The sequence below is a fragment of the Gastrolobium bilobum genome, unplaced genomic scaffold (genome assembly GCF_033153095.1).
Source record: "Gastrolobium bilobum isolate Gb01-03AN ecotype WA unplaced genomic scaffold, APGP_CSIRO_Gbil_v1 utg128429, whole genome shotgun sequence".
Lineage (NCBI taxonomy): Eukaryota > Viridiplantae > Streptophyta > Magnoliopsida > Fabales > Fabaceae > Gastrolobium > Gastrolobium bilobum.
Window position 1 is genome coordinate 4,997 of NW_026899390.1, and position 14,001 is coordinate 18,997.

At 34.8% G+C, this 14,001-nt stretch overlaps 1 protein-coding gene across 1 annotated transcript; it reads left to right on the forward strand.

The window, feature by feature from the left end:
* The first annotated feature begins 11,953 nt into the window (after positions 1 to 11,953).
* On the forward strand, positions 11,954 to 13,763 carry LOC133290152 (mitochondrial import inner membrane translocase subunit TIM14-3-like). The gene is made up of 3 exons (XM_061488207.1): positions 11,954 to 12,060; positions 12,631 to 12,803; positions 13,355 to 13,763. Exons 1-3 carry the CDS (start codon positions 12,058 to 12,060, stop codon positions 13,509 to 13,511), a joined length of 333 nt encoding a protein of 110 aa, XP_061344191.1. The 5' UTR covers positions 11,954 to 12,057; the 3' UTR covers positions 13,512 to 13,763.
* The last annotated feature ends 238 nt before the right edge of the window (positions 13,764 to 14,001 follow it).

Here is a 14,001-nt window from a genome sequence, read left to right on the forward strand (position 1 = left end):
CATTCTGTCAAAATTTTTGATGGAATTTTTTTTCGTCGAAAATATTTAAGAAATCTTTTTCGTTAAAATTTTTGACGGAAACTAAATTCCGTCAAAAATTTTGAAGAAATTTTTTTTCTGTAAAAAAATTCAACGGATAAAAAATTTTGTCGCCTTTAAATGAAAACTATTTTGACGAAAAAATACTTTTTCGATGGAATTTTCGTCGAAAATATGATCTTTTTTTGTAGTGGGAAAAGTACATAAATAATTTTGTTAAAAATTGTAAATGTAATTTAATTTGTAAAATTTATTATTATTTTAATTTAAAAAAAGTTAAAATGGTAAAAATATCGCATTAATCCTTCATTTTTTCCTTTTACCATTAAACTCTCAAACAAGGGAAGGGAATACCCTCTAATTTCCTTCCTCTCCTTCCCCCTTGGATTCCCTTCATTCTGATCCCCTCCTAACTCCCAAACAAAGCCTAAAGTCTCATCACCTAATATCTTCTTTGCGAGCAAATATGTGGTGCACCCGGCCCACATGGGTCGCCCAGAAAGATAGGGGAGGAAAGAGAGAGAGGAAGAAGAAGAAAGAGAGAGAAAGGGACCAGGGAATTAATTTCCCTTCTTAGAACTTGTTTAGATCCTCTCTTTTTTAAGATAGAAGTTACTTATACATTAAAGTTTAAAAAAAAAAGTTTAAAAAAAGCTAAAAGTTATTTGGTAATTACATAAAAAAATTAGCTTAAAAATACATATTTCAAGAAAATTATCTCTCTATCTCTATAGCTCTTCATTATATAAAAAAAAGCACACAATTCAAGAAAAGCAGATAAGAGCTTTTAGCTTTTCTTTCATTATAAAAAAATAGCTTTTCATAATAAGAGTTTTTCTCAAAACCTGTTTGGCCTAGCTTATGCTTTTCAGTAGCTTCTAGCTTAAAAAAAGAAAGGATCCAAACAGGCATTTAGCAATCCGCTTGTATGGATGCGCGTCTCATTTTCACAACAAAGCTTCTATGGCAAGTCTCTCCTATCTGTATACCAATCCAGAAGCCAACATAGCCCAATCCTTCCCTATTATAATTTCTTCAATTTCTATTTTTTGTTTGTTATTTCTGTTTTATGCTTTTTTTATAAGGTTTGGTGTTTGTCCTTTTAAAGAGTTATTTTACGTCAGAGAAAGAGATTCACAATAAAAATTATGGGGAGAAAGCGGGTGATTTTTTTTATTATTTAAATTTTAAATAAAAAACACTAATTTTAACTAAAATGACAATTTCTTAATAAAATAAATATTTTCCCCTCTTTTATAAGGATATTTGCAATTCTATCTTCAATTCAATTGCTGCTAAATCATGTTATGCACTTAGAGTTGACCCATTACACATGGCTCAACCATTGATTTATGAAGCCCATAATCAACCAGAATTGTGGTCCTATAGATATGGCCTATTTGTTAAAAGAAATAGTAATTTGAAATATAACAAATTATGATCAAATCCAAGTCCAAATGAAGCAGCATATATGATTGTGATTTGTTTGGCAAGAAAAGAAAAGCAACACAATTGACATGATTTGATATCTAAGATTTGGGACGTGTTTTGAATTATTTAATTGTAATTATTTATTTATTTTTATATGTTAATTACTGTTATATTTATTTTAAGAATTTTTCTTATTTTTAGGATTTTAGATTTTGAATTGTAATTAGTCTATAAAGGGTGCTTATGACCCTTATTGTAGGAGTTAAATATTTTGTTATTTTGATAATTGAAATCGAGAACCCGAGGGTTACTCTTTTATGAAATCACAACTTTCGGTTTAGTCACTTTTCTATGCGCTTTCTGCATCATTTGGTATCAGAGCACTAGGTTGCCTTCAACCAATGGCTGAACAGAATCGTAGAGGTCATCGATGGTGGAGTCGTGAAGATAAGGGATGTGGATTCGTTCCTAAAGGAGACATACAATCGTGTCAGATAGACCCGCGTGACATAGAAAATGACAAACTCGGAAGGAGCATCCAGGATTTGAAGCAACAACTTGAGCAAGCGTTGGACAAGAAAATCCAAGTTTTGGAGAGACTACTTGTGCGACGAATCGTGCTGGGATGCATGAAAATCCAAATTTTGAAGCGAGCTCTTGTGGAGGCGCAGAGCATAAAAACCAACATTTGGAGTGATAACTTTCATGGACAAAGTTGGGCATTAAATCTGAAGAAGGAATGGAATTAGGGAATGCATCTGATGACTAAGAGGAGGACATCAAACTCTTAGGGATTCTAAACCAGGGACATAATTGAAAAGTACGACCTGAAAATCAGTCCACTTTTCAAAATATCAAAATGCAAATCAACATTCTTGACTTTGAAGTCTCTGATCATAATCCAGTTTATGATGATTATCCGATCTATGATGATAATCCAATTTATGACGATTATCCAATTTACGATAATTATCCGATTTATGATGATTTTATGATTTATGATGATTATTTTGTTTATGATAAATCTAATGGCAAATTAGATGGTGGAGATTTAATTGAGGAAGAATTGTCATTTCAGCTTCTAATTAAAGTGATTGAGATCAATGAAGATAAAGAAGATTTAAAGGCGAATCTTTTCTTAACAGGAGATAATGATGCACTTACAGTTGGCCCATTACACATGGCTCAACCATTGATTTATGAAGCCCATAATCAACCAGAATTGTGGTCCTATAAATATGACTCATTTGTTAAAAGAAGCAGTAATTTGAAATATAACAAATTACGATCAAATCCAAGTCCAAATGAAGCAGCAGATATGATTGTGATTTATTTGGCAAGAAAAGGAAAGTAATACATTTGACATGATTTAAGATCTAAGATTTGGGACGTGTTTTGAATGAGATTTTTAGATGTTAATTACTGTTATATTTATTTTAAGAGTTTTTCTTATTTTTAAGATTTTAGATTTTGAATTGATTTATAATTAGTCTATAAAAAGGTGCTTATGACTCTTATTGTAGGAGTTGAATTTTGATATTTGAGAATTAGAAATTAAGAACCGGGGGTTACTCTTTTATTGTATCCCAACTCTCTGTTTAGTCACATTTTCTATGCACTTTCGACATCATCATGACTGTATTTTCTCATCATAGAAAAAATGGATATGAACAAAATTGCTCAATTTACTCTCCAATCGAATTTTCTCTCTTCGTGATTCTCTTCCTCTTGGGAACTTAATTGTCTCATTCTTCTCCTCTAGATCTCTACTCCCTCTCCGATTCTCTTTTCTTTCAATTTTTGTGTGTTAAGATAGTGCTTTGTAAACTTTCTCTCCCTCTTTGCTCTCTAGTTCTTCCTCTTCCTTCGAGAAACTTGATGATTTTGAACATCATATATACGATCTTCAGCAACAGATGCAATCCTCCATGCAAAGACAGAATACATTTCTTAAAATTCAAGCATGATATACATCGTAGGATGTTCTCTTTCGAGATGAATTGTTCATGTAGATCCACCAACAATTGTGTCTTCCGGTTGAAGATCCATGCTTCTGCGTAAGAGAAGGTGGGTTGTCAACATGCCTCACTCACGTTTGGATTTCCATAGGAAATGATCATAATGCATATCACACGTCCTTCCTTTTCATGCCACATTGATGCTAACCCATCAATTTATCTTCATGTGCAATAGTAGGATAGAACAATTGCAATTGTGCAGGAGTCGATCTTTTCACATCACAATAACTTATTTATAAAGAACTATTCTAAGTTTTGAAATTGTGACGAGGTGGATCTTAGAATAGCTGGATGTAAACAATGTGTTTCTCCATGGTGAGTTACATGAAGAAGTTTACATGTCCTTGCCACCAGGAGTTGATTCACCGAAGTCAAACCAAGTTTGTAGGTTACAAAAATCGCTATATAGGCTAAAACAGGCAAGTAGGAAATGGTATTTGAGGCTTATAACACCTCGTATTTCTTAAACGTATAATTACATATGAGAATGTGGATTAAAGGGTAGGATTAGTGAAAATCTTGAACTAGGTCACAAAACATAAGAAGGGTAAAATGGTAATTTAGCAAACACTTAACCCTAGAAAAGAAAAATTGAGTAGGAGGTCTCAAATGGAAAAACTAACCCTGGAAATGGATTCAGAATGAAAAATTGAGTGGTTAGGCAAGTTTCTGTAAATTTGATGAATAGTAATTTTATCGCTGTAAAATAATGAGGTATAATTGTACCGATAAGTGCGAAAATATGATCAGTATTTCTAAGAAGTAAAAATATAATAGGAATGAGAAAAATATGTAGATTTTGAATTTGTGGGTTAAAATGGATTATTTAAGAAATTTAAGTGACATGTGAGACTCTTTTAAGTGACTTAAGTGAGTGAATATGCAAAATTGGTCAAAAAATCTGAAGTTTCTCTCTCCTCCTTTCTTCTCCACCGTTGAGCTTCTTGGCCATTGAAGGGGATTTGAGCTTTTTGATTTTCACCTCTTTTTTCTATACACTTTTGAGATAAACTTCCAACTACAAAGTTGTTCCCCTTGATCTTGTGAATGACTTTCATCTAGAATGCATCTTGTGGGGGAGCATTGTGTGAGGAGATAATCTCCATTTTCAGCCAAGAAAATTTGGTATTTTGTGGATTTTGGTGTTTTCTTGGTTTGATCCATTGGTTGGAAATCATTCCCTTGGACCATAGGGGGCTATTGGTGGCAAGTTTTCCAACTATTAATTGATTTATGAAGAGATCACATTTTGTTAAACCTAAGTGTATGTGTTGGTTGGTTGATGTGGTTGGGGGCTTTTAAAGATTTTTCTCCTTTGGAATTTAATGCTTAGAATGATAAATAATGATGATTGAAGTAATAAAAATTATTGGTGAAATGGATTAGTAACTGGCAAATTTATCATGGGAATTGTCTTGAAAACCATAAATGTGATGGTAGGGAATTATGGTTGGTTGTTGAGATATTGATGAGGATCATTAATGATGGTAGAATTATATTAAAATAGTTGAAAATCCCCTTAGGTGATTGAGGAGGAACCCATCGACCTATAGGGAATTTTGAGGAAAATGATGTGAAAAATATTGTGTAATTAATGGTTGATGTCTTGGTGCATAAATGGTGAAAATGTGAGTTAGTTTAATGACTAAAATGAGTGGATAGGTTAAGTATTATTGTTGTGAAATTGGGTTGCTTGGTACGCCAGTTATTGATTGATCATATTGTATATGGTCTTGTAGATTTCCTCCCACGGACTCCATTGTGGAGGATTGAGCTTGGAGCTTACATTGGAGAGCTTCTTAGGGAGAAAGGAAGCGGGGCTTGTGAAGGAGTTACTTGAGGTAAACTCTTGGTACTAGAGTTTATTTCCTTGTGTGTTCCGCCACACCCAGTGGAGGGTAGTGGTTGGATTGTGTGCTCCTTGACATTGTATGAAAATGTACGTTCATGCATTATTGACATGATTGTGTGACATGCTTGGAACATGTTGTGTGACATATTTGTGATCTCTGGCCAGTAGATGTGTGTGGTTTGGATTTCCGCTGGTGATATTCCTTTGGGGAATTCCGGTCGAGTTTTGCCGTAAGGCCGTCTCTGGGAGCGGTACCAGGAAGATCCAAACGTGGGACTTTCACTGGATAGGTCTCTTTGGAGTTCCAGTTGGGTTTTGTCATGGGTCGTCTCAACCATGGGAGAGGCGCCAGAAAGCTTCCGGGGAGTTATAAGATGGGGTCCTTAAACAGAATCCTTGGGTGGATGTTCTTGGATGTGAGCCCAGTGTTATGTGATATTTCTATGTTATGCATTTTCATGATGATCATTGTATGCACATTGAGTGAGCCATTGAGTGAGCCATTGAGTGGAGTGACCCTCTAGTACCCTTAATTTACTGAGACATATTTGTATTTCTCACCCCATGTTTGGGGCATCATTTCAGGTTATAATGAGCAAAAAGGATTTTCGGGCAAAAGGCCTGCATAGCGGAGGAGTTGACCATGGTGTGCATATGGAGAGCGTAGCATTTTGGAGAGTTATATTTGATGCACATTGCATTGTATCTAGTATTTTGGACTTGGGTTATGAACATATTGCATGTTGATATTGCCATGCTTTTGGGTGTTCATGACTATATTCTATGTCTTTTGTAATCGATGTATTTACATTTAGGATGGTAGTCGATTACCTAACTAGAGTATGTAATCGATTACCAAAACAGGGGAGCCAAAATTGAGCTACTAACTTCTACAATAACATGCTGGTAATCGATTACCTGAAAAATAGGAATCGATTACCAAGTGCAGTAATTGATTACCTCAAGAAGGGTAATCGATTACCTCACTGCAGATTTGACAAAGATGTTGAATTATAACCCTGGGTTGAGGGTGTTGTGTAACACCCCGTATATATCCGGTAATGTTATCATATCATCGTATTAAGCTGTGCTTAATTAAAAATGCAGAATATTTTTTTCTTTTCAATTATGACGTCATTAATCATTACCAACTTGCTTACTTAATCAATTAATAAAACATTGCATGTATGTAAATTGCAAAAGACAGCTAACTGAAATACCTCAATAATTAAACAACATAAATATGTCTCTAGTCACAGAGCTACAACACGTAGATCAGACAAACTAACAGTTTATACAACTCAACCCAAAGTACTAACATCAAGTGGCATGGACAAACCCCATGCTCACACAAATAAGGCAACAAGCCCAACATAGTCTCAACAACAGCATCAATATAAAATAAAGCTAAAAGCATAACATCAGCAGATAGATCCAGCATGCAAACATGTCAGCATATAAACAGCAATAAACATCAACTAAGCTCCGGCCTCCTGCTGCCAGAGGCATCAGCCCCCAAATTACCTGAACTTGAAATAAGCACCCCCAAACGTGGGGTGAGATCTCTAAACAAGAAATCTCAGTAAGACAAGGGGTCCTCAAGGATCTTCCACCCCAAGCCCACTTACATGTGTAATATAAGTTCAAAAGCAGTTTAACAATATAATTTCCAAAATAGTGCAATGCAACAGATAATCATGTCATCTGTGTCAATTCTATTCTACTAATCAGAGAAATGCAGGAATACGTCAATTACCCACACAATATGCAAGACGCTACTTACACCCACCCACGGGCTCACCATCTTGTATGACGCTACATACTTAAGCTTACCGACTAAGTGCAAACAACACATACATATTATAAGTCATTGCACATATCAGCTCAAAAGCATTTCAAAATATCCAAGGTGTGTAACACAGCATGCATATAAACCATTCCCCCATGGGGTATGGTGGAACCACAACATGGCTAAACCGAGGACACGAAAGCTTACCTTGCAAGCTAACTATCCAAGCCAAAAGCCCGCACAAGCTCAAGGCCCACAAACAGCACAATCACAATCTGTTTATATCAGAAATATCATCAATAACCATACTTTAAAGGTTCATTTCATTATAACAACATTTCCTTATTCGATTACATCGTTTCTAGTTCATAATTATCAAGTATTAAGTCCCATAATTAAAGGTATCATTGTTTTTCAATAGTAATACAAACTTCTTAGGCCATCATGCCCAAAAGGGGACTAACCCACGCATAAAACTGGTTTCCGGTCATTTTCACAGGTGGTAATCGATTACCAAGGACATGGTAATCGATTACTGCACATGGTAATCGATTACCAACCAAAAGTAATCGATTACCACGCGGGCAGAACAGTTTTCTGCAGAATTTTTCTGCACAATCCGAAGCAAAAATTTCACCCAATGACCCAAAGTTTGGTTTTGACCCAAAACAGATATTCATTAACACTTATTAGCCTTAGATTAACAACCTTAAGCTTGAATGATTAAAGTTATCTCATTTCATAATATAAACAAGCTTATTTTCAAGAAAAATTAAAGGAAAGTCCAAGGTATACCAATGGGGTCCAAACTCAGCAACAAAGAAGGCTCTTGGAGCTCTCCAACAATGCTAAAAAATTCTGACTTTGCAAGAGCACGAAAATACACCACAAGGTTGGACCTTTCTCTATTAAAATGGCACCATGAAGCTCAAAAGTGCCAAGAAGATGACCCCTCACACCAAACTCAGAAATGCAGCCCTTAACCCCACCAAACCAGTGACCAAAAACTCAGAAATGAGTAAACTTCCAACCACTCATGGCTAGAGCACACTCATACAAGGAACTTTGGTGAAGGAAGTAAGGGAAAAGGTGGGAACTTGGGCTAGAAAATGGAGAAAAGCTCCACCCTTGCAATGGAGGTGAAGGTGGCAGCCAAGGGGTTCAGAATCTCATGTAGAAGGAATGCAAATTCTGACCTAGAGCTTTGTGCCCAAGTATATATAGTCCACTTAAGATTAATCGCACAGTATTAGCAATAATAGCTACGCTTATCATTTTAATCTCAAACTTCATATTCTGAACCTAGCCATTTTTTTAGGATTTGCCATATTTTTATATTAATTTTTCGCAACACTTTTCGGTACGCGTTTTAACATTGACAGTATTAGTTCTGACATCAATTCTCATTATTTTGACTTCAAACTTGTTTTACAAGTCCTATATATTATTCTAGAAATATTCATGCACTTATTATAATTTTCCGGGATACTTCACCAGTACGCATTTATACCGAGTAGCAGAACCGGTATCTGCACTTTTCGTCAGAAAAGCGACTTTCAGCATTATTAATCACTTTCTATATTTATTTAAGCCTCATAATAATTATTAGGGTCAATTATGAAATTATTTTCTAATTTCACATAGTTAATTAATTAACTTCCTTAATTAATGGTGCGGGTTCTTACATGTTGCTTGGTGGTGTTATAAAGAATAAGTATTATGCTTCCACGAGTTTTGCAATTATAATTACGGTGTTGGTGTTAATTGATTATGAAAATGGTTAATGGTTAACTACAAGGATTTAATAAAATAAAATAAAGTTTACCCGTAATTTAATTAACTCAATTATTGTGATTGTAACTGCGCTTAATACCATATGCAATGTTAACATTACCGGTACATAACGGGATGTTACATTTTATGGTATCGGAGCGGTTTTACTAGGGAACTCTGATTATGTATGACTGTATTTTGTGTTGCATAGCTATCTGTAAACTCTTTATGATTAATGTAATGTGATTCCTCAGTGTGAGTCTGATCAGCTCATTCATTTGTGTTACATGTACAATTATCATGAGGATGATTCGTGGTGGCCATGGGACACGAGGTGCAGATCCTTCACCGCCTGATCCGATTACTACAGTTCTTAATGCTCTGCAGGCGGAGACTGCTGCAAATAAGACTATGACTGAGAACCTGATGAAAAATAATCAGGATATGATACAGGCCTTCATGACTGAGATGAGGGTTGAGAGAGCTCAGCATATCTTTCGAGATCTGCCAATCCCACTCACAATGCACAGTTACCATATCAGCCATTTTGGCCAAACATAAGTCCTACTTTAATTTTTCCAATTTCTTTTTATTTGTTATTTCCATTTTATGTTTTTTATTATGATATTTGCAATTTTGTTTTCAATTTGGTTATAATTGAATCATGGCTATATATTCTAATCATCAGAATAAATGGATATGAAAAAAATTGCTCAAATTATTCTCTATCCTAATTTTCTCTCTCCATATTTCTCGTCCCTTCTTCTCATTGATTCATTTTATGCCCCTTATTTTCTCATTCTCCCTCTCAAATTCTCATTCCCTTCCAATCTTTGTGCATTACAGACTCTCATTCATTTAGTGACTTGAGCTATTTTGAGTCAATAACTATGTTGCACTAACACTGACACGGGACATGACACGTTAATTCTAAAAAATATCATATTTCAACACGTTGGGACACGTTTTAATATTAAATAATATTTTTAATATATATAATATAGTTTATATTTAATACATATAACAACCCATAATAAGTCATATAACCAATCAAATATTCAAACTTCATAACATAAATATATATAAAAAAAATTCGTACCTTGTTAGTTTTTCAAGTCAAATTTCATAACAGAAAAAAATTGATTTATAAATTATTTTTTTATGTTTGGTTGATAAATTAAAATTACGACCTAGAAAAAATGTGTCGGAGCGTTGACCACATGTCGAAAAAGTTGACTGTGTGTCGGAAAAATGTGTCGGAGAGTTGACCACGTGTCCCCAAATGTTGACCGCGTGTCGAACGTGTGTAGGAGCGTGTCGAAATTTTTATAAAATCCAGTGTGTCCATGCTTCAAATGTCATTACCGAAACGAGACACAACAGGCAATGCGTTAATTTTAAAAAGTATTAGATTTCGACACGTTAGAACATGTTTTAATATTAAATAATATTTTTTTTTGGGTACATTGCCAGGAGGTATCCCCATTCAACCTTCTCCGGGCACCATGCCCTCGGGGTACGGCCCGTTTGGGCTAGCCCCTCATTGTAACAGTGGGTGCACTAAGCTTCGCAACCGGAGAAAGGACGAGACTAATCCCCCAACCGAAGATTTTTGGCTTATCCTCTGGCCCCCAAAGATTTTCCAAGAAACTGCTCGAGGCAGGGTTTGATCCCTGCACCAAGCAATCCCTTGGGAGCTCAGCTGCCAACTAAGCTACCCTTGGGGGTTTAAATAATATTTTTAATATATACAATATAGTGCACATTTAATACAAATAGTAGCCCATTAAAAGTCATATAACCAATAAATATCTTGAATATTCTTATCTATAAACATATGGCGCATGAGTGTGCTAAAAGTATTGATTATAGAGCTTATAATATTATTTATAAAATATTATTGATTATTTAGTACTTTATAAAAATATTTATCATTTAAGGTAATATACAATAAATAAGATAGCCATTAAATAGCCTTAATTTTATTTCAAATCATAATTAATTAAATTGCCCATCATTGGAATATTAAAGATACTATCCATTTACAAAATATTTGTTATTATTTTTTTAACAAAGTGATAAAGTAATTGAAAGAATATAATTATTTTAACATAAATAAATATTTTGAAACTAGAAAGCATTTAATGTTGTACACATTAAACGCGTTTTGAATTTAGAAATCAAAATCTCTAATTATAAAAAAAAAATCCCCTCTTTAGAAAAAAACGAAAGATCGACGAGGATGGCGACTTCGATTCCCCTCCGCCATCGTCCTTTGCTGTCATCGTATCCCCTACCCTAGAAGAAATCCGCAAAATCATCGAACCCTTCAGCCGAAATAAGCTCATCGACATTCTCAAAACCACAACACTTTGTCACCCTAATATTCTCGATGCCATATATTCCGTCATCGACTGTGACATTGCTCCTCAAAAGCTCTTCGTCCAGAACCTCGGACTCGAAACCACCAACACCTCCCTCCATGAGGTCTTTTCCGCATTCGGGCCTATTGATGAGGCCATCGTCATCTTTGACAAAGCGACGGGTAGGTCCACGAAAAAAAAAATTTGTTTTAAAATTTTGTTTTATTTTAGAATAATTTTAATTTTATAAAATATTTATCCTTAATCACGTCGGAAACGATCAAAATTGCATGTCGAGATACTCAATACGTCCCAAAATATTTAACCACAAAGTGACTTGAGCGATGGAGTGATGCAAGACTATTTCACCTTCTAAAGTCTATAGCCTACCTCAAGCACCTTTATATATCTCCCATGGTAACAAATAATTTTTTTTTAATAAATAATACCAGTTTAAGTATCTCAGTATGAACAATAATAAGTAATTTTATATTTTTTTTGTAATTAAAAAAAAATATTGCTATGGTAGGCGAATTCTTTATGTTAAAACGATTAAAAATAAGTAATATTATGCATAAATAAAAGTTAAAAAAAAATAAAAAATTGTTCATACTGACATACTTGTTTCTAGAGATTTCTAGAGAAAACAGACTTGAGGAGCAAGGCGTTTAAAAAAACATATAAATAAGACCCAATTGTATTTCATGTTCCTCAACTCAGCCCTCTCTGCGAGTAACAGGCAAAAAACCCTATTCCGATTCTCCATTTGCATTTGTTCAAGGTTTTAACATTATGGTAAGCCTCTTCATCCTTATTCTTCAAATTGCATCCCTTTTACTTCGATTTCGATCTAGGAAACCCTCCTCCTCCTCTTAACTTTCTCTGGGTTTGTCTATAATCTCCCAACACTTTTCTAATGATGTTTTTTTTTTCCCCTTTCTCCTAAGTTTCGATCCAATAGAGCTGATTTTCTTACGGTCTCTTTGCGTTTGAGCTAAAAACCGGATCTTGCTTATTTTTGCCAGACTTCATGTGAAGATCCTCTTTCCCCTCTCTCCCTCTCTCTCTGTCCGTGTACCCACCTTTTTATTTTACTCCATAATTTCTTATTGCATGTAATATAAATTGTTTATTGTATCGGATTGTTCAGTCTTCCAATTTTCTGAATGTTTTGGGAAGTGGGGTTTAACATAGAACCTGAATTTTTATCCTTGTTGCCATTGATAAGTATGATTTGGATTTTAGTTTTCCTTCTTATTGTGGTGTTGTGTTGTGACTGCCAGGGGTTGGGGGAAATTTTTGAACTTTTTTTTATTTTCAAATTGTCTTATCATTTGTGGAACTAAAATTTGAAATTTGAAACAGGCTACACCGTTGATAGCAGGCCTTGCAGTAGCGGCAGCAGCGTATGCGGGTAGATACGGGATCCAGGCTTGGCAAGCTTTCAAGGCCAGACCACCTGCAATGCGGAGATTTTATGAAGGTGGTTTCCAAGCCACGATGACGAGGAGGGAAGCTGCTTTGATTCTGGGTGTTAGGTACCGTCGTTTTTGTTTGATGATTCTAATATGTTTGATTGTGTCAACTCATTGCAGTGATAAAGGGGGGGAAAAAATAAAATGTTGATATTTGTTTATGACGGACTTTAGCACTGTTTGTCAACTTTTCTTTTGGGGGATTGATTGACTGATTGAATTAATCTATGATGTATATTTATTTGAAGTATTGGACTTTCTTGTGATATATTTACAATCCTGAACATATGCATTCCCAACATATAATGAAGGTTGAGTCTCTTTTAATGTTAAAATTACATGGCAAAGTCCCTTTTTAATCAGTGTTTTAGTTTAGTTTGATGTTGCAAAGTTTGGGATATAAGTGGATAAGAGATTCTAAGGACAAGCAAAACATGTAGGAGATGGTGGTGACTGTCCTTAATTGTGTTTTGCTTGTCTATATTTTCCCTCCATGTTATATCTAATGGAATTTCATTGGTTAATATTGAATTTTTGTTTCTATGCTCTTCACAAATTTTTCTCCGGATATTTACTATGTTTCTCTTGCTGATTTCCAATTGTCACTATGGCAGAGAACGCACCCCAACAGATAAGATCAAAGAAGCCCATAGGAGGGTGATGGTTGCAAACCATCCAGATGCAGGTGGCAGCCATTACCTTGCATCCAAAATAAATGAAGCAAAAGAATTGTTACTTGGAAAAACCAAGGGTGGTGGGTCAGCATTTTGAAGCTCGTAGAAGCCCTTCTGCCCATTATCTTAAGGCGTTTGTAACAAGAGAATTTTTTTTTTTACTGGGGAAGAGAGATTGTTAACGATTTGGGAGGAATTTTTTTATTCTAGATAAGTTATGAAAAAGTGTTTGGTTAGGAAAAAAAAATTTGGGAAAGTTAGATTAATTTTACTGATGTTATGTCTGATTGATGATGGAAATGTGAAATGAAATTATCAAAAAAATCCATTATATCTGAATATTGTGTAAGTCAATTAGTCATTATATTTGAATTTTGGTCTCATATCCGACAACCGAGATCTGCGATCTGCGATGAAAATCAATACCAATATTTGATCAGTGATAATGAGTTCAAATACAGTGATATGAACAGCTGCGATAACTGTCTCTCTTAGGATCAGAATCCTAGTTAATGGGATGAAAAAAGTACCATGGTTGTGGGAGGAAAAAATTTTAGCCGTTTGTAGTTGAAAAGGAAAATAATGGG

Bases quoted from the DNA above. Each gene is read 5' to 3' on its own strand.
- LOC133290152 (XM_061488207.1), top strand. The intron at 12,804-13,354 runs GTACCGTCGTTT...TCACTATGGCAG, and splicing joins GCTTTGATTCTGGGTGTTAG to AGAACGCACCCCAACAGATA.